This window comes from Rhinolophus ferrumequinum, chromosome 12 (genome assembly GCF_004115265.2).
Source record: "Rhinolophus ferrumequinum isolate MPI-CBG mRhiFer1 chromosome 12, mRhiFer1_v1.p, whole genome shotgun sequence".
In the NCBI taxonomy this organism is placed as follows: Eukaryota; Metazoa; Chordata; class Mammalia; order Chiroptera; family Rhinolophidae; genus Rhinolophus; species Rhinolophus ferrumequinum.
The window spans coordinates 6,562,431-6,585,923 of record NC_046295.1 but is presented as its reverse complement, the minus strand read 5'-3'; the positions used below and the strand labels follow the sequence as shown (position 1 = coordinate 6,585,923).

At 42.2% G+C, this 23,493-nt stretch overlaps 1 protein-coding gene across 2 annotated transcripts in view; it reads left to right on the top strand.

Annotated features, from left to right (window-relative positions):
* Positions 1-23,493, top strand: part of FAM120A (family with sequence similarity 120A) — a 102,759-nt gene that overhangs the window by 18,050 nt on the left and 61,216 nt on the right. For both annotated transcript variants that reach the window (XM_033124169.1, XM_033124170.1), the window contains exons 2-5: positions 446-692; positions 3,596-3,678; positions 20,808-20,936; positions 21,620-21,716. In XM_033124169.1, the coding sequence (XP_032980060.1) occupies positions 446-692; positions 3,596-3,678; positions 20,808-20,936; positions 21,620-21,716 (556 nt within the window). The remainder of the gene's footprint in view (positions 1-445; positions 693-3,595; positions 3,679-20,807; positions 20,937-21,619; positions 21,717-23,493) is intronic.

The following is a 23,493-nucleotide window of genomic DNA, read 5'->3' as shown; positions in this document are numbered from 1 at the left end:
CTGATTATTTTACCTATTTGACACATTTGATCTACTTTGAAGAAATTATTTTGGTTTTTTCACTGAGGGTGGATGGCTTCTCTCTGTCTCCTTATTTCACACTTCTTTATTTTCCTGTTCTCTTTTTTTTCTTTTCCCTCTTTTCCTTCAAAATACTGGCTTTTGAGTGATTTTTTTTTTTTTTTTTTTTTTGGGCATTGTGTATTTTTAAGCATGGTGATCTTTGAACTTGACAAGAAATCAAAAATTAATTTGCAGTCTGGATGGGACCAGGAGATGTTTTCCCATATGAGCAATGTACTGCGCATTTTTCATGGCATCTTTGACTGGCTCTCCCGGGTATTTTCCGCATCTGGAATTTGCGGATTCTGTATAGACATGTGCACAGTGAGCATGTGCTGCCGTGGTGCTGGCCTCTGACCATGTGTTCTTCTCACTTGCACAGGTTGCACAGAGCATCGAGGACCATCATCAAGAAGTGATTGGTTTCTGCAGAGAAAATGGCTTCCATGGCTTGGTTGCGTACGACTCTGATTATGCGCTGTGTAACATCCCCTACTATTTCAGTGCCCATGCCCTCAAACTGAGCCGGAACGGGAAAAGTCTCACCACAAGCCAGTACTTGATGCATGAAGTGGCCAAGCAGCTGGACCTGAACCCAAACCGCTTCCCTATCTTTGCCGCTCTGTTAGGTAGGTGCACGGCGGGAAGGCGGTCTTATGTTCTAAAGGAGTTCTATACGAGGAACATGCTGATACTTTACATTTCAGGGCTGGGATGTTTTGGATTATATCTTAAATTTAAAAGAACCAGGGAATGGGCTCTTCTTCAGAAGTATTTCTTACTCAGTATTATTTTATTTTTGGTGTCGCTGATAACATACTTATTTTGTTCTACTGTGTTTATTTATGTATTGTGCTGTCCAGGCCAAAAAACTAATTTTGTGAATAAATTCACTTCAAGTTTGGGGAACATAACATTTAAAAAATCACAAATGTTAATAGTCTCATTGAAAATTAGACGTTTAAACCTTTGGTATAAATTATGTTCGTTATAAAAGAAATATGCTGTGAAGTTAGTATTGTCATGTTCCCCCTCTCCCCCATTTTTAGGACACTACTTTAAAAGAAAAACAACAGAAATAAACTATCTTATCTTGTTTACAATACCTGCATTTTAAGTAAATATATAAATGTCTTTTAAAACTCCCTTGGAGGAATTCCTTAAGCTGAATACCTAGAGAGGATGAAATCTTGTTTTAACTAAGGTTGTAGCTTAAAAATAACTTTATAGTAGGTAATACATTCATCTGTCACTTTCTGTCTGCATTTTATAGTTATTTTCTTTCTTTTCTGTCCGCTCCAGTGTCTTATGCTTACAGTGTGCGTGTCTCTAGTTACTTGAATATCTAGCTCTAGTTTACTTGGAGCTTGTAAGAATTGTGTCAACAATATAAGCAAGCAGACATGTTCTGAGCGAGGCCCTCCGGTGATTAAAACATCAACTGCAGTGATGGGATTGAGGGCTGTTTGGGACACACAGGCCCTTTTTGAAAGATTCGTGGTCTCCAGATAAGTGAGATCACATTGTACTCTTCTCAGTTTGTATTCTGTGGAGGTTAGCAGCCGAATCGGTTGCGTTAGGGGGTAATTATATTGTGGGTTATTTTTAGAAATTCCTAATTACCAGATTTTTATAAACATTTCAAAAAAGTTATACACAATTAGAAATTGTTGTGAGGAAGCCACAATTTTTTCATACATAATTTTGGTGATAGCATTTCAAATTGTATAATTACCAGTCAATCAAAATTTTGATTTCATAAGTTGTCTTTGTTTATTTGGATCTAATCTCAAATATGGGTCAACTTAGTACTTGGCTGTTTTCTGTCCTACTTAGGCAACTCTTGTGACTTGGGATTTAAAGGATTAAAACTAATTTTCTAATTATACCTTTCATATTTTCAAATATTGAAATATAAAAGTGTATTTCCTCTGATGTTAAAAGTGATTATGTGGATGGTCATATTATACAAAGTTTCATATTTACTTAAACATTATACAAAATGACTTGGGCATATCAATTGACTTTCAACAAACTGGAAACTTGTATACTTTTAGACTATGGATGCCTTAGCTAATTGAAATGTAGAAGGATATTTGTTTATTTGAGAAATATTGAATACATTTATTGGGAAATAATGCTAACTCATACTCCTATAGCTAAATTATTTTGTGAAATCTTAAAATAAATGAAAAAGAATCAGTAGTAACATTTTGAATGATTTAGTAATAAATTAACTTAGGGCTTGGAATTACTTCAAAAAATTTAAGCCAGTTATAGGTAAACTCTTAATAGGGTTATTATTTTTATTTTAAATTTTATTTGGAAGTTTCATGTCCTCAGATGAGAATGATTATTTTTCTTTTTTCCTTTTTATAATAGAGTATAGGTTTATAAGTTGTTTTTAGAAAAATTGGGTGGAATATTCATTTAAAATTCATTTGACCTACGTCTTAATGAACTATTACTGATTTAGTTAGAATTGGCTTAATATTTTTTCATAAAGAAGCTTTAAAAAAAAATCTCAGCCACTTCATACTTATTTCATTCACAGTAAAGTTCTATGCAGTCCATGAACAGAGAAAAGCAATGCAGAGCTTGCTGTCCGGACAGTTAGGATGTGGCTGTGCTCCTCTGGATGTCATGGCAGTTCAGTACTTCTGTATCGTGTATTTGTGTGTTTCGAATATTATGATCGGAATGTTGCAAATGATCTCTTGTTTTGCTTTCTGTTAACAGCCAGTTAATGAACCTGCTATTTTCATTTGGAGGTGACCAATTATTAGAGTTACAGAATTACTTAGGAAATTACTGCTTTTAAATTGCGTTGCCATAAGTAACATACTGAAGATGTTAGTATATAAGGTAGCAAGCACTGTAGTGAAGGGAGAGTGTTTCCCCAAAATGTACATTCTCAACTGAATACAGTTTTCACTTGTGACACAACCTGGGGATAGGGTGCATAAATGAATGGCACTGCTTGCTGGTGTTGTAGTCTGTTCTTTGTCACATCTGTTTGTAGGTGGTGGTGGAAATTACCGGAGGAGGGTATTGATCCGTGTCGCAAGCAGCAGTCGTTGTCACTTAGCCTTGTGTAGAGACATTTTCTAAGCGCAGATTCCACCTTTGCTGTTGAACTAGCTCACAAAGTGCAGTTGTCTCGTGAACCAATGAGAGCTTGATTCAAGTTGGCATTACCAGGCTGACGTTAGCCCACTGCTGGGAAGTTGCTTAGGTTGTTAGGCAGTGTACTTAGTGTGAATGCTGTTGGAAGTGTACTGCAAATTCACGTTGTGCCTTAGGCAGCTGCAAGAAGTCTGCCTGCTGTATGCTACTTTATATTAAAAGATGAAGAAATACTCTCAATTTCTCTATGAAAGTTTTATGTGGTTTATCAAGAGAGGTGGTCTTAAAAAGTCAATCTGCAAAGTCTTAAACAAAGGTAATGGATGGATTATAACATGCATTGATGTTAATTTTCCCTGTGTCACTCATGGTGATGGCTTTTACAATATCCGTGTTTGCATTCCAGGAAATCACATTCTACCTGATGAAGACCTGGCTTCCTTTCATTGGAGTTTACTTGGTCCAGAACACCCACTAGCCTCACTTAAGGTACAAATTCGTTTCATTTCCCACATTTGTAATCATCAACTATTGGTTTTGTTATTATTTTAATAATGTAAATAATGTTCCTTTTTGTATGAAGGAACTATGCCACAAAGTTAACAATGTCATGCTTTCCTCGCTAACTTCAGGATCTGCACTGCCTTAAAAAACAACAAACCTGCCTTATCTTGTTTCCAGGACCTATATTTTAGGGCAATTATAAATGTCCTCAAAAATTCCCTTACAGGAATTCTTAATGCCATGTACCTAGAGAAATGGAATTCTTTCAGCTAAAGTTTTTATATCTTTTTTTACTTACAAATATTAATTAATTTTTTTAATAGGTAATATAGTCATCTGCTACTTAGATCAATGTCATAGCATGGTTTGATTTTCATAACTTCCTTACTAATTTTCTAAAATTATAAAAGTCTAATTAAGGCTTTAATGCTTTTTGAATGATGGAGGACACCAAAGTTCATTAGGGAAATGGTCCATTTGTACTGTTTTCTCAACACATAATATTTATTTTCTTATCTTTCCCACCTTTCTGTTTATGAAAGTAATGAACATCTGAGCAGGCGCACTTAACTTTTATTTTCTAAAGTGGGAAGGTTTACGGTATGAGGTGAGCATAGTTGTGAAGTAGATAGGAGCTGCGAGGAAGTTTGGAGTTGTACGTGTGAGGGGCTTCCTGTGCTTTTCCCAGCTCCCTTTCTGGATAAATTGGCTGTGGTGTTCTCTCTACTATTAGTGCTGTGATCACAGTTGCAGTTTGTTAGGTGGAGCATTGGGAAGTCAGGATGTAGATTGGCTGGCAGCCTGGTCAGTAGTTCCTTGTAGTGAAAGGGAGGTTGCATGGAATGACTTCCAAAGGCACTTTTTCTTGTAAAAGTATGAGTTCTGTCAGAATTACTTTCCCTCCTTAAACAGTTTTAATTGGTAGTAAGTTTCAAATGGGAGTTTTTGTCTTTTAGCTGAGAGTGAACTTTGGTGATACCTGAAAATTCAAGTGGAATTTCTTTCCTGTCTCTCGTGTTCTTTGCCCCCCAGAACCCCCTTTCTGTCCCATCTCTTACTGACGTGTCCTACTAATGTTTCATTTTCATTCTGCAGTTCGTGGTATAGGGGTTTTCAACTACTGTTAAAAGTCAGTCTTTCTCCTCTTGTTAGAAATGACCTGTTTTCTTTTGCTTTTTTGTCCTTGAAGGAGAAAAGCTTTTTATTTACCGTTTTCATTTATGAAGTACTACAAATTTGCAATCTTGACTCTAAACTCCTGGTGATTCGTTAGCAATTAGCATGTAGGGGAAGTACAGTCTGAAATTAGGTGGACTTAGGGTATTGTGCTCATGAGGTTTGTTAAGTGTGTGCTTTGTAGGTTGAGACAACATGAAGGCTCATGTTTCTTACGAGGTTTATGTATTTTTGAGTTGGGGTAAGAGGCTCTCGGGATCCCAGACCACATGCACGTATTTGTCTTAGTTGAGGTGGCCTTGTTCATGTGTCAGAGGGTAGACGTGAGGAGCTGTTTGAAGAATTATTGGAAAACTAACTCAATCTGTTGACAGGTCACTAACATCGTTATCCTGTGTTTTTACTAATTTTTTTGTTAAGAAAAATATTAAGTATGTAAAAGGTTGAAATAGAAAATGTCTATCAATATATCCACCATCTTGGTTTAACATTTTGCTATATTTAATCGAAATATAAAGTATTTATATCTATAACTTGTTTTCTTGTTTTTAATTCAGCTATTTGAAGTTAGTTGGCGATATCATAATACTTCACCTATGAAAACTTCCATTTATACCACCACCACCTAAAAATAAGGATAACCTCTTATTCATATTACTATTATTAGCACATCAACCTTATTAGCAACAATTCCCTAATGTCATTTAATATTGTTTATATTCAAATTTTTCCAGTTACTTCTTAAAAATCATTTATAGCATTGTATTTTTTCTTTTTTTACAGTTGGGATTCAGTCAAGTTTTATGCATCGTGTATTTTAAGTATTAGCTGGGTTTTTTTATGGCATAGTAGAGAAGCAATCCAAAATAATATTTCAGTGATATAAGTTGTAGGATTTTTAAAGTCACATTATAAAATGGGAGCACTTCTGGCTTTGAGTTTAAAAATTGTAAAACTTGTGTGTTGTTGTTACCTGTTATATACATTTTTTGTGTAGAGCATTATTTTAGTCATCTTAACATAGATGGTGGGAAATTGGATGTGAAGATTTTTTTCCCCATGAACATTACTGCTGTGTAGACTTCTCTGTATCCCATCTGCTCTTTAGTCTCTTCTTTTTCACAGTTATGAAACTGTATCTTTTGAAAATTTGGTTAGTTGTTACTTATGAAACTTTCTCATGCTTTTTATTATTCCTTTTTAACACAGTATATTGTATATACAGCTTTTAAGGATATCTGCTTTTTCATTCCCAAGTTCAAGTCTTCCTTGGTCCATTCTTTTTATCTTGCTATATTTGCAGCATTTCGCCAATGTCAAATCTACTAGACTATTGTTCACAAAGGGTTGGTGTTATATGACCTCATTTTCTAATCAATTCGAAGCATCCCTTAACACATAATACCATAAGCTTAATGCTCTCAACATTTCAACCTCACTATGCACAATGCTGGCTGTGCTCGGAGTGGAGCGTGTCTGGGACGGGTCTCTGAGCGTTTGCAAGCACACGAAGAACCTGCAGGGTCGGGAAGAACAGCTGAGACGATGAGCTCATGGGATGGCCTCCTCAAGAGAGGAGGCTGGGAAGGAAGCAGTTGTTTTGTGCTGCCTTATGAATGAGGGATCATGCTCCCTGGGAGCACGAATGCAGAGCCGGACGTACTTAGAAGCCAAAGGTACATGAGGGCTGTAGGAAAGGGGAAGTAGGAGGTCAGGTTCTAAGTTGTTTCAGTTTCGACATTCAGAGCTGCTAGTAAGATGGCATCGATTTTCTTAGATTGGGAAGTAAAGAATATTTCATTTGTGTTCAGGACAGTGGGAGGCCATTTCAGGTAACTTAAAATTCTACAAGGGGGTGGCTTTGGGGGTGTGGAGCAGCCGACACTGCTGGGAGCACCTTCTGGCTGTAAGCACGAGTTAAATGAATGCTCATTTTTAAAGGTGCTTTCTGAGTATTTTTTCCAAGATTTGAGTCCTGGTAAGTTGTGGAATTTTTGTTTGGGGTAAGCATTTAGTTTTAATTAATTTTTTTAATTGGACCATTAATAACAGGTCTTTGTATTCATTTTAATGATTTATGTGTTCCTAAACTTCATATTCACTTCCATGCATTTCCAGGTTTTATCCTCATAGTTGTTCATGACACTCAAGTATTTCCTGCCAGAGTCCCTTCTGCCATCCTTGCAAGTATTATGCAGACCTTTCTTTTCCCCTGATTTCCTTCGAGTGTTGTCCTCCTATACATTTATTCTTTCTCTGTATTGTTTTCCTTACACCACGGCCAAATCATGGCAAGCAGGCAGAGGAGACTCCCTCCAAACCCCCAGCCCCCCAGCTCTGTCCATCAGCTCAGGCCAGGCCTGTCCTTCTGTGTGGCCAGTTAACACACTTCTTCCAAAGCCCCCATGCTTCTGTCTCTTCTCGGGGCTCCATCCAAGTCCCAGCCTTTGGATGTGTCTTCTTTCTGATTTAAATGTTCTGTAGTGATTGCAACCATACCTTCTGATTCACTGACTTTTAGTCCCCTCCCTTTACCAGCATTATGTTTCCCTAAGGCAGCTGGATAGCAGGGCAATCTGTCAGGTCACATCAGGAACACTTTGTTTTAAATATAGGTAAATTTTACCCAAAGTTATCCTTAACTTTATATTTTTTTACATCATGTTGTCTGCCACCAAAAGTCACTGAATAGTCTTTTTTTTGGTGTCTTTAGGAACAGTGTGGCATTCGACCCCAGGGAGGAGGGAGCGAGGCTGGTTCTGGGAGAGTAGTATGTCAGGGTCCCCAGGAACGTGGAATGGACAGAAAGACAAAGTTGGGGCACATGGTAGAGCTCCAGGCGGGCCTCGGGATGAGGCTCAGCTGCCCTGATGAGGCCCTGTGGGGGGCTGCTGTTCCTGTGTCCAGTGTCTAGCCAGCCCACGCTCCTCACACCCACTGTGCCTGGCCCCTGACTGGGTTTCACGCCATGTGTGGAGCCAGTTTCCAGAGAGAAGAGCAACACGATTTCAGGCTCTTTTAGGTTTTATGATGTATCTAACATACAGTGCAACCTTTTGGGAGCAAGGTAGGCTATCCGATCCTGTCTGGAATCCTTTTTGAAAGTACTTGTAAGTTAGGTATATTAATAAATTGTAGGTATAAATTGTAATAAATTAATAAATTGTAGGTATATTAATAAATAGAAAGATGGGCTTCATTTATTCTCATGTCTACCTTTTAAGGCATTTGCAGGAGGTGATAGACCTTCCAAAGAAGGAATTCCTGCTTCATATTAGTGTTATTTGAAGTTAATTTAATCTGTTTCCTTCTCAAAAAGTCATCCTCTAGTTTTGTAAAAGCTAAGCAGCCCTTCCAAAATCCCAGGAAGTTTTGGGCTCTAGAGGAAATAATGTCAGAGGCCAGGAAGGCTGAGAAAAATCAACCATTATGTAGTGTGGAGGTGAGAGCTACTTAGAACCCCACTGCTGGAAGATAACCACTTTGAACAGATTGATATTTGATCCTCCAGAATTTTTCTTAAAATGTGCATTCTGCAAAGGTGTCATTATAGTGTCACCATGGTTATGACTATGAGCTGCATATTCTTAACATTCACCGTGTTGGGCTCTGGAAACCTGTTTTTAGTAAGAAGTTTTATTCCTTGCTCATTTTAAATTTATATATGGAATCCTTAAGTGGAAAATGCAAAACTGAACTCACAAGAATTTTACTCGTTTATATCTTTACATCATTGTGCTTCGTTCCCTGCTACCATTTGGTTCTAAAGTGAAGGTGAAAAGTTTGAAGTTCCAAGGAATCTGCTGGAATGGTTGGGACTCAAGAGGAGCTTTTCTGTCTGTTTTAAGGTTGGGAGTAGGTGGGTGGTTCCCATGTCACATTGCTAGGAAAGGGGCAGAGTCTTGGGAGGGATTTGTGCTTCTTAATTGTTACAGGATTGCTTTTAGCTCGGCTCCTCCCGCAAGTGACGCCTGCCAGCAGAATTCTTCCCAAGTGAGCTGGAATGCGTGGCTCGTCCAGAAAGAGCAGAACTGAGGCCAGCGAAGGGAGACTGAAAAATACACTGTTTACGGTGCCTGACTTCTGATACCTTGGTGAAGGTCAAGGAAACAAGGGAAGTTCACTAGAACTTTTGCTCTGTGTCTTCTCATGCCCTGGAATTTCTAGTTTTATGTTAAATAAACACATTTTCAGGACACTTTCTAGCTGATTTCCTCTTGCAAGGGTCCAGAACCCCAGCGCTGTCTGTAAGCAGGCCTTCTTCCCCACCCTGACGGTGAGAGACTGCATCTGATGGAAACGTGGTTCTCATGGCAGCTTGCCGCCCCCGTGCCTTGTCCATGCCTCGCCAGCGCTCTCTGCACACTGAGCGCTCTGAGACGGCTCACCCAAAGATGTCACCTTTCTTGAGACCAGACAAATCAGGGACCAGAAGGACATCTGACAATGTTGGGACTTGCTAGCCAGTTACTTCTAAAACTATAATTCTTGGTTAGAAAGCTTAAAAAAAAAAAAAAAAAAAAAAAAACAGCTTTATTGAGCTGTAATTTACATATCATAAAATCTACTTCTTTAAAGAATACAATTCAGTGGTTTTTAGCTTTCACGGAGCTATGCATCCATCATCACTATCTAATTTTAGAATATTTCATCACCCCAGAAAGAAACCCTGTGCCTATTGGCAGTTACTCCCCACTTCTCCCCTCCTGCACCACCTGGCAACCACTTATCAACTTTCTGTTTGTGCCTCTTCTGGACATTTCGTGACCCCTTGTGTCTGGCTTTTTCAATGAGCATAATGATTTCAAAGTTCACCCATGTTGTAACGTGTATCAGCATTTCATTCCTTTTTATGGCCAAATAATATTCCACTGTATAGATACACCTACCATCCATTCATCAAGTGATGGATATTCAGGTGCTTTCCACTTTTTGGCTGTTCTGAATATTTGTGTACATGTCCTTGTGTGGATCTCCGTTTTCATTGGGATGGAATTGCTGGTCAAGTGGTAACTCTATGCTTAAGTTATTGAGGAGCTACCAGACTATTTTCCACAACGGCTACACCGCTTACACTCCTTGCGGCACTGTATACGGGCTCTGGTTTCTCTGCATCCTCAGCAGCATTTGGTATTGTCTGTTGTTTTGTCTTTGGTCATCCTGTTGGTGTGGTGTGGTGTGGTTTGCAGGTTGTGATGCTGAGCGTCTTCCCTTGTGCTCACTGGCCATTTGTATGTCTTCTTTAGAGAAGTGTCTATTCAAATCCTTTGTCCATTTTTAACTTGAATTATTTGTCTTTTTATTATTGAGTTGTAAAAGTTGTGTTTTTTTAAAAAATATATTCTGGATCTCCGTCTCTTATGATATATGATTTGCAGATACTTTCTCCCATTGTATGGTTGTCTCTCTGCTTTCTTGATGGGGTCTTTTTGATTAACTCTTTTGAGACTCAGGCCATCGAAATGTACTGCCTTTTATTGGCTCCTAGTCACTCCACTCAGTCACTTTTGTCATTTATTAAAGTTTTGGGGATCTTATCAGTCTTTCACCAGCACCTTCCAGGTCCTCTGAGAGCTCGGTGTGCTGGAGATTGCCCCCAGGCAGCATGTGCTTTGTGTCCCTGCACTTTAGGTCTGCCCTCTGCTGACCGTCACCTTCTAGGACCAGTCATACCCTGGGCCTTCTCCCAGAAAGCTTTGTTTCCTGTCTTAAACTTTACCATCCCTTTTCCCCTGTTACTGCTGCCTTCTACCTTTCATATTCTTACAAGCTGACACTTGTTCTTTGGCCTTTTGTGGGACCCTCTGTCCATTTTCTCAGAGTTTCTCCTTCCCTAGCCAGCCTGGACTTCCTGGGAGGTGGCCTTGAACTGGTTGTACCAGTATCACTCTTCCCTTATTCCTTCTTCCATCTCACCTGCCCAGCACATCCCTCCACCCTAGAGAGGTGCTACAGTCGGCGTTGTCTCATCTTGAGAAGCACACAGAACAGGTGGATGCCACTGCAAATTGATGGTCTAAGGTAAAGAAGGACCTAAATAAATGGAGAGAGGTACTGTGTTCATGGATCAAAAGACTCTATTGTTACATAGATTTACTACATCTTAATCAAAATCCCAGCAAGCTTTTTTTTTTTTTTTTGGGTAGAAATTGAAAAACTGATTTTAAAATTCACATTGCATAGGATCTAGAATAGCAACAAAAGGAAGAACAGAGTTGTAGGACTTAATGTTACCTTATTTCAAGATTCACTTTAAACTATAATAATCACCTCAGTGTGGTACTGGCATAGGGTAGTCATGTAGATCAGTGGAGCAGAATAGAATTCAGAAATGGACCTACACATAATGTGGTCAGTGATTTTTGCCAGAAATCCCAAGGTAACTAAATGGGGAAAGGATAGTTTTTACAGTAACTGCTTATGCGTATGCAGAAATAAGAATATAAAAACTAACTCCTCCAGAAGAAAATGTAAGAGAAAATCTTTATGACCTTGAGTTAGGCAAAGATTTCTTAGTTAAGAGAATGGAAAGGAAGCGATGGCGTGAGAGGAGCTGTTTGCAGAATATATCTGTGGTTGGGGACTTGTATCCAGAATGTGTAAAGGACAGCGCAGTAAGAAAATATAACCCAACAAAAACAGATGGGGGAGAGTTTGGAACAGACCTTTTGCAGAATGTCCAATAACCACACAAAGAAATGCTCTGCGTCATTAGAATGCGAGTTAAAACCACAATGAAGTGCACTGTGACTACCAGCATGGTCCAAATGAGGAGACTGATGATGGCCAGTGTCGGGAGGTGTCGGCACCCGCAGCTCTCAGACGTGGCTGGTGGGAGAGAATGGTCACTTTGAAAACAAGTTTGGCAGTTCTTACAAAGTTCAGCATACACTGACCATGTACCCCAGCAGGCCCGCTCCTGGGCATTTTCTCACGAGAAATGAAATCATATGTTCACACAAGATTTAAACCTCAGTGTCCCTGTAGATTTATTCATTGTCGCCTGAAACAAACCAAGTCTGTCAGCTGGTGAGTGGATGAATACACTGGGGACAGTCATACAGTGAAATGCTGATAGCAGCAAAAGGAGCAAAGGACTCATCTTGCAGTATGTATAACTCTCAAAAGCATCTTAAGTGAAAAGTCAAACACAAAGGAAATACCTAGGATTGCCTTTGTGTAAAACCCTGGAAAAGGCAGAACTATAGTGACAGACAGTAGATTAGTAATTGCCTGGGGCTGGGATGGGAGGGGCACAGGGGAGCTGTTTGGGGTGATAGAAACATAATTCATGATTGTGGTGGTGGTCATACTAATGTATACATTTGTCAAAACTTAATGACTTGGGTGCTTAAAATTGATAGATTTTCTTACATGTAAAATATCTCAGTAACACAGATCTATACATTATTGTCTCTGACTTGAACCAGGCTATCAGTGTCAGCAGTTAATCCTTTTCTTCTCCTTAATGTCTGTCTTTAAAGGCATCATTCTCTTCAGGCTTCTCTTCAGTTGCACACTGCTTTCCCTCTCAGGCCATTTATCTGAAGATGGTGAGACCTTCCTCAGCCTCTTGTCCCCCCCACTCTGCAGTTTTCTTCATTTCTGCCCATTTTTCCATCCTGAGACTGGCCTATCCTGACATTCTGGAGCAATGCTGGAAGCGCTCGGGGAGCCCCTGCATACCTCATCCTGTCGGCCCTTTTGTTCCTGTGCAGCCACCCCCTCTCAGCTCTGGGCCCAGTTTGTAAATGCAGTCCCTATTTCCCACATTCTCCTACTCCCTTCTCATCAGCAAATCTACCGAGGGCCTCCTGTAAAGTCCCCAACAGCTTACCCCCTGCACTGAATTTGGGCCACCTCAGTGGGCCTTTGTCCAAGGCTGCTGATGACTCAGTTGACAGGTTTGAGGAATGGCTTTCAGCCTCCCTGGGCCATGCGACACTTCAGCCGTCCTGCTCTCCTCACTTTGCCTGCTCCCCACTCCCAGCGTTGTTCCCTGTCCATCATGTGCCTCATCCTTTCCTTGACGTCCATGTGAGCTGGCTTCCTCTCGTTGCGTGTGGATCCATCTGTACCTTGCTTTTGTCCTCATGCTTTCTCTCTGGCACATCTCATCTGCTCCTAAGGTTTTAACTACCGCCTCTTGTGTTGATGACTGTCCAGCGTACTTCTCCCAAGGAGACCCCTTCCCTGAATGCCGGGTGCACCCACTGCCCACCAAGCGTCTCTGCTTAGGCGCTCCACCTGTGCGTCACATTTGACATTCCCAACTTAGAAAGGTCATTTTCTCTAAATGGGTTTATGCTTCTTTATTTTGCTTGCCAGCTAGTGGTACCACTGTCCCTGCAGTCATCCAGGGTAGACATTGGGAATGAACGTCTTGGAGTCTTCCTTTCCTTGCCGCTAGTCTGACTTTTCCCGATTCACTTGTCCTCCTTCCCAACCACCTGTGTTGTGCCAGGAGCCATGTATGCTTTCTGCCCTCGTGCCCATTTTCCCTGTTTCTGACACTCAGGCCTGACTTCGTGCCCATTGACAGTCTTTCCCAGGCTCCCTTCATAGACATAGGGGTTTGGGTTTCATAGATCTGTTTAAAAAAAATAAATAAGTTGGGAGGACTACTGTGGTATTGCCAACTTTTAATTGTCCTAAAGAAGAATATTAGAAGGAAAAGGAACTCACCATCTACCATTATTTCATAGAAAAGGACATTTCAACACCAAAAGAAGCATAATTTTTAAGATAAGACCAGAGTGTACTGGCTAAGTGTGTAGCTTGCAGGTTTGTCTCCTCACCTGGTTGTCTCCTATGAGGAAGCTCCTGTGTCAAATAGGGACATTCAGAGTGCACCTCATGGTGGCTTCAGGAGGATTAAATGAAGTGATACATACCAAGAGCAGTGCCTGGCACACAGCACTCAAAAATACCAAAATATTCCCCCAGGAGAGGAATGCAACCACAGGACCCTGCAGCCCTCGCTGGATGTAGACACCCTTGAAGGAGGCAGCCCAAGCCTGCCCGCCTTTCCATCAGGCCTGCTGGCGCTCCTTGCTTGGAAGATGTGATAAGAATTTCTCTTGGTTCAGTTTTAATACATTAAATACTTTAAATTTCCCATGAAATACTAAAGTAAACTGGGGGTGTCAAAAAATGTATACAAGTGGACACTTTGGTCAACGTTGCTCAAGCAGTAGTTTGCCGTAATCAGAAGTGTCTGGACGCTGATGGTAACCGCTTTGAGCACCTCTTGTAATTGCGGAAGTCAAACGTGACTTGTATTCACCTTTTGTTATCAGTATATATTGAGTATTACAATTTTAATAGTTTTCCTTTCTTAAAACGTGTATACATTTTTTCGGCACCCTTTGTATCTGCATAGCAGTTTCCACCTGCAGAAGTATGATTACATTTAGCATTATTTGCGATTAATTGAATTGTAGCAGCCTTTTCATACCTTTATTTAGGTAAATGTATGTAACACGTTGACACAGCTCATAACTTTTCAAGAATATCAAAGGCGTGACCCTTGGTGGTTACCTAAGAGCTGTGGTGTTTAAACGTCTTCCTCCCTCTTGGCTCTTTGGTAGAAAACACTGGGCCTCCAGGTGTGGTCATTGATTTGGTAGCTGGAGGAGCCTTTGCACAGCTCCTTGCGTTGGCTTGGCAAGCGAGGCTCACCTGAGAACCACTGCCACTGTGGTCGATGGGAAGCCTTCTCCCTCCTGGGCTGTTCTCCAAACAGAAGGAGCATCCTGAAGTCAGGATGCTGGGGCGCGGCTCCGCAGTGCGCTTTCTAGCACAGTGCCTTACCCACGATTGATTGTTGGCCAGATCAGCTTTCTCCTTTCCTTCCCTGAAATTGCCAAGATTCAGAGTATTTATAATCATCACACTTTGCGATTTTCCAAGCAACAGTGAAGTGGATCAGATTCTTCTGCTGCAGCAGTGACATTATGTGAAGCTCGTGTTTGTATTCACGTGCGTGTAAATGAGCTGCTGAGAGAGTTTGGGAGCAGCGGCACCAGTAATCTCCAAGTCCTCATTTTTCATGGCGTATTCAGTTAGCACGTGAACCTCATAGGGACCGAGTGGATTTTAGAGATCAAGCCAGATGTACTGCGCGTAATCAGCATGCGGAAGACAGAGTGACTGTGGTATTCATGCTTCGGCTTCTGTACTGTTGTCCCATACTTCATATTGAGTAGTTAGTCTTTAGATAATAAGGTAAGACATTAAATAACTTTGGCGCTTGCAGAAATGTACGTGATGTGCACATAACATTTATGTGAAGTTTGGATGCGACTGGGAGAGATCATCAAGGGTTTTTGTTCTTGTTTTCTTAGTCAAAATTTATTTCAGACTAAACAAAATTGGTAGTATTGCAGTTTCTTATAAAACTTTGAAAAATGTAGACACTATTACCTAATCTCTAACAGCTTCTATAAGATTTTCAAAAGCAAAATAAAATACCAATGAACTTTGACATACTATGAGGATGTAATTAGCAGCAAGAGGATTGATATGTAAGTACAGTATTATTCACACAAAACGAACATGAATCTATTTTTATACTTTGCATGCTTATTTTTGCTTCATTCTTTAAAGTATTTGGATTTCTAATTTGTTACATTTTCTAAAAATCTTTATAAAGAAAATATTTTTAAGTCACAAACTGTATTGTCTACTATGAATTAATATACCATAAAGTAAAACAGTCCAACTGAATACCGTCATCTTCCCTACTCCAGCATCAGTTCTAGACAACATTTAAAAATGTACTTCATAAGTCTTTTTACTAAGGCAGATGTCTAACTCATTTATATGGATTGGGGGGAAAAGGATCCCCAGTGAATTATCACCTCTACTCTTACCTCCTACGTGCTTCACCCCTCACACACAGTGGGCGAGCAGTGATGCGCTTTGCTGTTTCAGGCGCTTCATTTGTGGCTTTAATTTCCTGCACATCCTGAGAATTTCCAGTTTCTGCCAATACAAGAAAAAGACTTCAGTGGCCCAAAATCATGTATTCTGTGTGAGGAAAAATGCAGGGTGAGGATTATTTAAGAAAGAAGTGAAACTTGATTATTTATACCTTTTCCCAGGCTACAAGCACTGTTTAACCTGACATTAGGTTACATGTGCGCACACATCTACAACAGTTTAACTGGCTTGTAAGTAGTTTCCTGGGTTTGTGTGGGGCAGTGGCAAACTTTTGTATCAAGAAACTCGTGTTCATTTAAATTATGTGGCAAACCTGATGCTGTCGTTCTTTTCCTAAAGATGCAACACAGATGTGCTTGCTGGTGGTCCCTGTTCACAGAGTGACAGGTATAGAACGGTGTGGATGGGTTCAGGCTCCTCCTGTCAGCACACAAGTGTAAGGTTTAAAGAAGAAAAGAAGTGAAGTGAAAACATTTTGAACAAGAATATTCTTGTTCTTTAAAATAGAAGAAACGTGTTTTCCAACACAAAACTATAACACCTGTAAACTTAGAAAATGCTTCTTTGTCTTAAAAACAAAAAATGTTCTGAATGAAGTTTTGAAACCACTTAGAATTGCAACAAGGTCTATAAAATACATTGGTTTGACCTCATGAAAGAAATGACCAATTAAAACAAAATCCCACAGGTCTTCATGTCTGTAGTATAATACGTTAATGCATGATACAACAAATACGGTGCCTGGATTTTCCCATAAGTCTGATAATCGCCAACCACATCTATTGAATGCGTATTCTGCTGTAAGCAGCACGTGCTGTCAACGTGCAGACCCTGAGCAGTAACCAAGGAGGTGAGCTGCTCACCTGATGGGAGACCTGCCACGTTGTAAGAAACATTTCATTTATATCATGAGACAGTTAAGCCCCTGTCAGATTATCCTTTCGAGTAGTACATTTTTGAAAGCTTTGGAGAGTTTTTAATCGACATGTCACCTGAAAGAGAACTTTGGATTTTAATTGAGTCCTTTGCTACTGTGGCATGGTGGGTGTAATGTGAGTTGAAATATAATATGGTAACTACTGTGTACTATTTAAATAAGCCCACAGCTGTAGAACGGTATTTGATTTTTAAAATACAACCAAGATGAGACTACAGAATTTTAAGCAGGGAAATACTAGGCAACAACAAAAATTGATTTTTTAGCAGGAACCCTTCATTATTTTGCTTTTAGGAGTGTGGAAGAGATTTTCTTTGGGTTTCAGACGTTCTTATAATGTAGATGTTTCTGTGATGTTCTGTGTTCTTATAATGTAGAGCTTCTGTGTTGCGCCCCTTGAGTTGCTGAAATAATGGATGGAAATCGGGGACTCTAAAGAATCAGAGGTTGTCTCTGTCTGTGGTAGCTGGTACTGGCTACAGTGAAGACTGCCCGTGGAAGTCTCTGAGGGTTTGTGTGGTGGGCTTCCGAGGACTTCTGTGGGTACATGGCCGTACCTCCCGCTTGTTCAGGAGGTTCGTGCTGGTGTCCCGTTACTTGGAGATGGTGCAAGGCCCACACTGGTTAACGGGGGCAGGAGTGTGGCAGGTGTTTGGGCAGGTCTTGGAGGGCGGCCAGCCAGGTGCCTGCAGGCAGATGCCTTGGACCCATGCCCCAACCCAGCCGGGTGCTCCTGAGGGGCTCAGAATTCAGTACAAAGTAGAGGCTGTCAAGAGTGGCACACGGAACGGGATTGTCATGGATGGCAGAGGAGGGTGTCTGCTGGCTCAGGGATCCTGACAGAGAAGTGAGGCCGGCGCCAGGTGGAAGGACCAGCATAGGCCAAGCCCCAGGTGGACCTGCCCTCACTGAGTGCCTTCCACAGCATTCCCACCTGTCCATGGCCCAGAGGAGACAGCAGTGCATGTTTTCAGTAGGAAACTGGGGGAAAAAGGATGCTAAAAGTGAAAGTCTTTCCTGGGAGAGGATGTTTTGTGTGGAGGCAGTTATCACCAGTTTCCACACAAACAGTGTCTATATATTTAGTTACCCTTCCTGGAAGCAAAGGGGTGAGTTTATACAATGTCTTGGAGATCTTTTCCAGCTCCAAATTTTTGTTTCTTTACTTGAAAAACAAATAATTAACAATTAACCGAAATTGCCACAAGGTGCCATAAAAAGGCAATTGATTACATAATGTCTTTTAATTAAGTAGAATTTGTTTTCTCTTTAGAGATAGAAAGTACATATGTTTCCAACTTTAATTTAGATATTTTGCAATTCATTTGACTTTAGTTTTTTCCTAACCTTAAACTTTTGAGCTAAAGTGAAAACAAAACAGCTCTTAAGAAAAGAAAATAGAAGAAATGAGGCTCAAATTAAAATATTTTGATGTCTGTCTTGAAGCATCAAACACTTCATTTATTTGGTTTGAGTGTTAATTTTGTTTTTATGAGCATAGACAAGGACAGATCCCTGTAACTCTCCTCTAGTTACTGCTGCAACGGGAGAGCCTGATGCTATTCCAGAGTGTTTTTGGGAAGGTTTAGAAACATAAGGTATGGCACTTTTGTGGGTCAACAAGTCTCTGTGTTTTTTCCCCAGTTGAACATATGTAGATAAATACCTCATGTATATGGTATGTGCGTGTGTGTGTGTGTGTGTGTGTGTGTGTGTGTAGATACAGAGAGTCATATTTACGGTGGCCAGGATTTTTAGGGTTTTTATATTTTCTTTCCCCATTTAGTTGGTTCTGTTGGCACTCAGTTTATGACAGGAATGGGTGATTACCTCCATATACGCATTGTGGCAAGATTTTAAAACAAAGTATAAATTAAAAGTTACCAGGAGTGTCAAAAGCTTAATAAATTGGATGTTTGTTTGTAAACATGTCTATACTTAAATGTGCTGGGAATCTTACTATGAAGTGGAATTCTAAGGTAAATCCTTTTGGTAAAACTTAGTACCATATGAGTTTTAGAAGTCATTTCATGTGCTCGTTCTTCCTAAGTAAAAGCCTCTCATGTGCAGTGAGGCCTTCCATTGGTGCCCTGTGGTGCTGCATGCTGTCACTCTGGCTTTCCTGGGGTGGGGCCGCCATGCCAGTGCTGCCAGGTTCTGCCCTGAGGACCAGGAAGATGGGAGTTTAACCTGAATTGGATTAGGAAGGCTAGATTAGGAGTGAAGTGGGGAGGGCAAGGGGTGGGTGGGGATGAGGAAGGAGTCCAGGCCATGGGGAAGTTGTAAAGGATGCAGGTTTGTGGTGGTTTAGTTAGCTATGCAGAAGGATTTAGGGGCCTTTTAATTATAGGATCTGTACACTTCAGGGATCTGTTAGCCAGTGTCGTGGGGGCTACGGGTAATGAAGACAAGCATGTCCACAGGAACAGAAGCAGCAAACTCACTTCACTTGCAGTGTGTGGGACAGTTGTCTGTGGTTCCCGATGTCAGGGTGCACACCCCTGGGAGAGGCAGCTTGGCAGCACCCCAAGGGTTAGTTCCCCACCCCTGGGAAAAGCCCTTTCGTATTTTGGCTTTTTTATATCCATGTTAACAGTCATTTATTTGTTTTGTGTATAAAATCCTTCTAAAATGACCCGCCTTTCTAGTATTGTATGCAGAATAATTAGGAAATCCTAGGTTTTTGCAGTGCCACAATGCATGGCCAACTACCCTCAACTGCAGTGGGAGAGTCTCAGGCATGGCTGTCCTGTCCCTGTCCCTGTGGTGTGTGCTGAGGGAAAAATGCCACATTCTGCCAAGTGTAGGACCCTCGGGGTTCTGTCCTGACTCCATACCCCCGAGCTGCCACCAGCTGGCCCTCCCACCTGCCCTGCTGTGGGACAGTTAAACGCCCCAAAGATGGGGAGTGGACAGAACTTCCATGTCTCCCATACTGGCTGGAACACGCTGTTCCAGGGACTTCCTCACCGTGGGGCAGATGTGTGTCAGAGGTTTTCCATTTTTCCGTGGGGGGAGTTAGCTTTCTAGGAATCTGTGTGTGGTCTGCATCCATAGACCGCGCTGGATCGTCTGCAGCTCATTACCAGGGATGTGCCTTCCTAGGAGAGGAGAGCAGCTACTCAAACACGGGAAACATCATTTCAAGAAAAAACTGTGGCTTTTTTTATTTTATTTTTTTTAAAGGAAATTGAATGTAGTCTTGTGCATCTGAAAAGTTGCATAACTTAAAAGTAGAAACATCTATTTTTCTAGAGGTTTCTTCTGTTCCATTTGCTTAGGTTGAGTTTTTCTAATTTTCTTTCTTCCTTTCTTCCTTTCTTTCTTCCTTCCTTTCTTTCTTTTTCTTTCTTTCTTTCTTTCTTTCTTTCTTTCTTTCTTTCTTTCTTTCTTTCATGTGTCTCAAAACTACACAAAATTATTATGTTAAAGTTCTAGAAGTCACAAGTCCACAGTGGATCTCACTGAGCTGAAATCAAGGTGTTGGCAGGTCCACATTCCTGCTGGAGGCTCAGGGAGAATGTTTCCTGCCTTTTCCAGCTTCTGGAGGTGGCTGCACACCTTGGCTGGTGGCCCTTCCTCCACTGTCAAAGCCAGCAGTGGCTGGTGGAGTCTTTACACCTCATGTCTGAGGCCAGCTTTTCTACCTCCCTTCCCACATTGGAGGACTCTGTGATGACATTGAGCCTGTCCGAATAATTCAGGGTAACAAGCTTGGCCCGAGGTCAGCCGACTGCCCTGGAACATCCCACACTCCCAGCGGTGGTGGGCAGGGATGCACAGCTCTGCGGCACGGAGCCTTGGGGTCTCTGCCCTCTTGTATTTGTATGAGACCCCAAGGCTCCATGCCGCAGAGCTGTGCATCCCTGCCCACCGCCGCTGGGAGTGGTCCTTCACCTAATGGGGCTGTATTTCAGCAACTGAAAGGGAGATCCAGAGGGTTGGGGTGAGGCGCTCACAGATGGGTAATCGTCAGGCCCGTGGGAGGAAACACTGCCTGGAGTTTCCTGCGCCCTGGCTTTCGGATTTGCATGTTGACACGTGTTTGCCTTCTCAGGTCCGGGCCCACCAGCTGGTCTTGCCGCCATGTGACGTGGTGATCAAGGCTGTGGCTGACTACGTCCGCAACATCCAGGACACCTCCGACTTGGATGCCATTGCTAAAGATGTTTTCCAGCATTCTCAGGTAGAAGTGCAGGCTCCCGGGAAGCACTTGGCACACCGGTGTGTGTTGGGTTTGGAAGAAACTTGAGAGGTACATGCTGGCTCGCCATGTCCAGGGCTTGCCCGGCTGTCAGGACCTCACCTCGCTCCTCCAGCCGCCCCTCTGGCCTGCACAGAGGAGGGGCTGACGGAGGCCAGTGGGAAGGTCTCTGTTGCTCCTAGAGTCATCGTCATAACTTAATAGGATTCTAAGAAGACAGACGTATCAATTGGGCCAAATGGAATTGTGAATCTCTGACCTGTCCTTCCCTTCAGGTGATGGTCAGGGGTTTCTTCTTCCTTTTGTGGAAATTAAGGGATTTGAGAGGCCGGGGTTAGTAAAAGAGGTGAAGTTTGTGTGGTTTCCTGTCTGCTCCCTGAGGAGCTAAAACCGCTGGCCCACATGCTGGACGTGGACAGTGAAGCATCTCAGGGCCAAGGAGAAGTTGAGGGCCGCGTCCCAGAACCCCGGTCTCTACCTGCTGCTTCAGCTTCTGTGTCAACTGTTGCTCTGTTGATCCTCCTTAAAGATTTCAGTGCCGTTCTGTACTCCTGTGTAGCTTGAATGACTACAGATTATTATTCATGGACTGAATTACAAAAATATGTTGAAATATATGACTAGTGGCGTGCTAATTCACAGAGGTTTTCCTGTGTTTATTTCAGTCTAGAACAGACGACAAAGTCATTCGATTTAAGAGAGCAATTGGATATTATTCAGCGACTAGTAAGCCTGTGGCATTTCACCCTCCACACTACTTAGGTAAGTAAATGAAGGTCTCTGTGATGAATGCTGACTGTGCAATAACGAAGGCGATTTACATATTCACCCGATAACCTTATAGGCTTCTTTAGAGATGAGATTTCTGCAGTCATACAGATAAGTGTAACCGAACGTCCTGGGCAGGCTCAGTAGGAATCCCTGACAGTGTTGAGGAGCAAGAGGAAACTTAAAGACTTAGGAAAATGGAGGATAAGAGCAGGGCCGTGAGGACCAAGCTTCTAGGTGGTGAGGACACTGAAGTCTCTGTCCCTGATGTGCTCTCTTGTCGAGCAGGCTGGCGGTGCAGAAGACCCTCAGGTCTGCAGATGCCTTTACAAATGCATGGATGTGTGTCTCCCCTTTTGTTGCCTTTTTTTGGCAGAAGACAAAATTTCATGCAAAGATTTGAAATTGAGGAGTAAAAACAATTGTAAGCGGCTGGCCTGAAGCCTGCTTGGTAGTGATTGTCACGGCAGTCGGAGAGCACTGGCTATAAGTACTAGCCTCCTTCCAGAGTCAGGTGGCTTTCCTGGGGTCCAGACCAGTAAAGCGTGGAGAAATTGTGCTGCCAGCTGCTGTCCCAGTGTGCTGGCTTCATGCATGTTCCTGAGACTGTCAGAGCAGTTAGACTTCTTAACCAAGGAGGGCGGGAGCAGTTGACGCAGGCCGTGTCCTCTGCTGGCCCAGCCCCCGTTGTGATTGCTTGTCACAGGCATCCCTGTGGGACCGGGTACACACTCTTCTGCTACCCGCCCCCCCCACCCCGCACCATTCATTTTCTTCCCAGCAATCAGAGCAGTGTTTAAAAATGTCTGTTGGCCCATGCCACTCCAATCTCACTTGGAACAAACCAAACTCCCAACTGTCCACTTAGTCCCCCACGGTCTGGCTCCTGCTGCCCTCTGCTTCCCAGTCTCCAGGCCCTGGCTTCGTTCCTGCCCGGAATGTGCCACACTGGCTCCTGCCCTGGGGCCTCAGCGCCAGCTGTGGGTCTACAGCTCTCTCTCCCTGACTTCTTGTGCTTGGGACATTCTAATTTCTGAGATCCAGGCTGCACCATCACTTCTCTGGGCCTTTCGGGACTGGCAGAGCTCTGTCAGTCATTAGGCCATCATCGTGGCACCTCACTTTAATTCTCTGCACATTCCTTCACACCCACCTCCCACTCCTAAGAATGTCAGGACCTTACCTGCCACCTTCACTCTTGTACCCACAGTGGCAAATATTTGACTGAATGACTTAATCCACAAAAAGTTGTTGAATCAGGAGAGTGAAACGATTGGATGTGATTTAGGATTACTCTTGGAAGAGGAGGTGTTGGAAGGAGGGAGACTTGATACCAGGTATTATTTAAGTGCAAGAGAGATGTTTTGGGGACAGATAAAGCTCCTGGCACAGGGGGTGTCTAGTAGATGCTGTTGAGACAGATGAGAGACAGGGTTCTGAGGCTGTGGGCATCCTGATAACTCCCTTCTCGGTCACAGGTGTCCTGTTTCATTGAAGTGGGATACTTCCGTGAATGTGAAAAGAGAAAGAGTATGTAAAGTGCTTAATGAATGCTTGTTACACAGCAGGTACTGTCACTGTTATTCTTGTAGGAACAATGGCCAGATAGGGCAGTGAATGATTAAAATTGAAGGAATGGTCAGAAAGCTTGAAAGGAGCTCACCAGGAGGTTTTGGCGTTTACCCTATCTCTAAGTGACCTCTGGTCCTCCTGTGACAGTTGTAGTCTGAACAATCATCGTCGTGTACTTGGGACTAGAACACTTATTCAA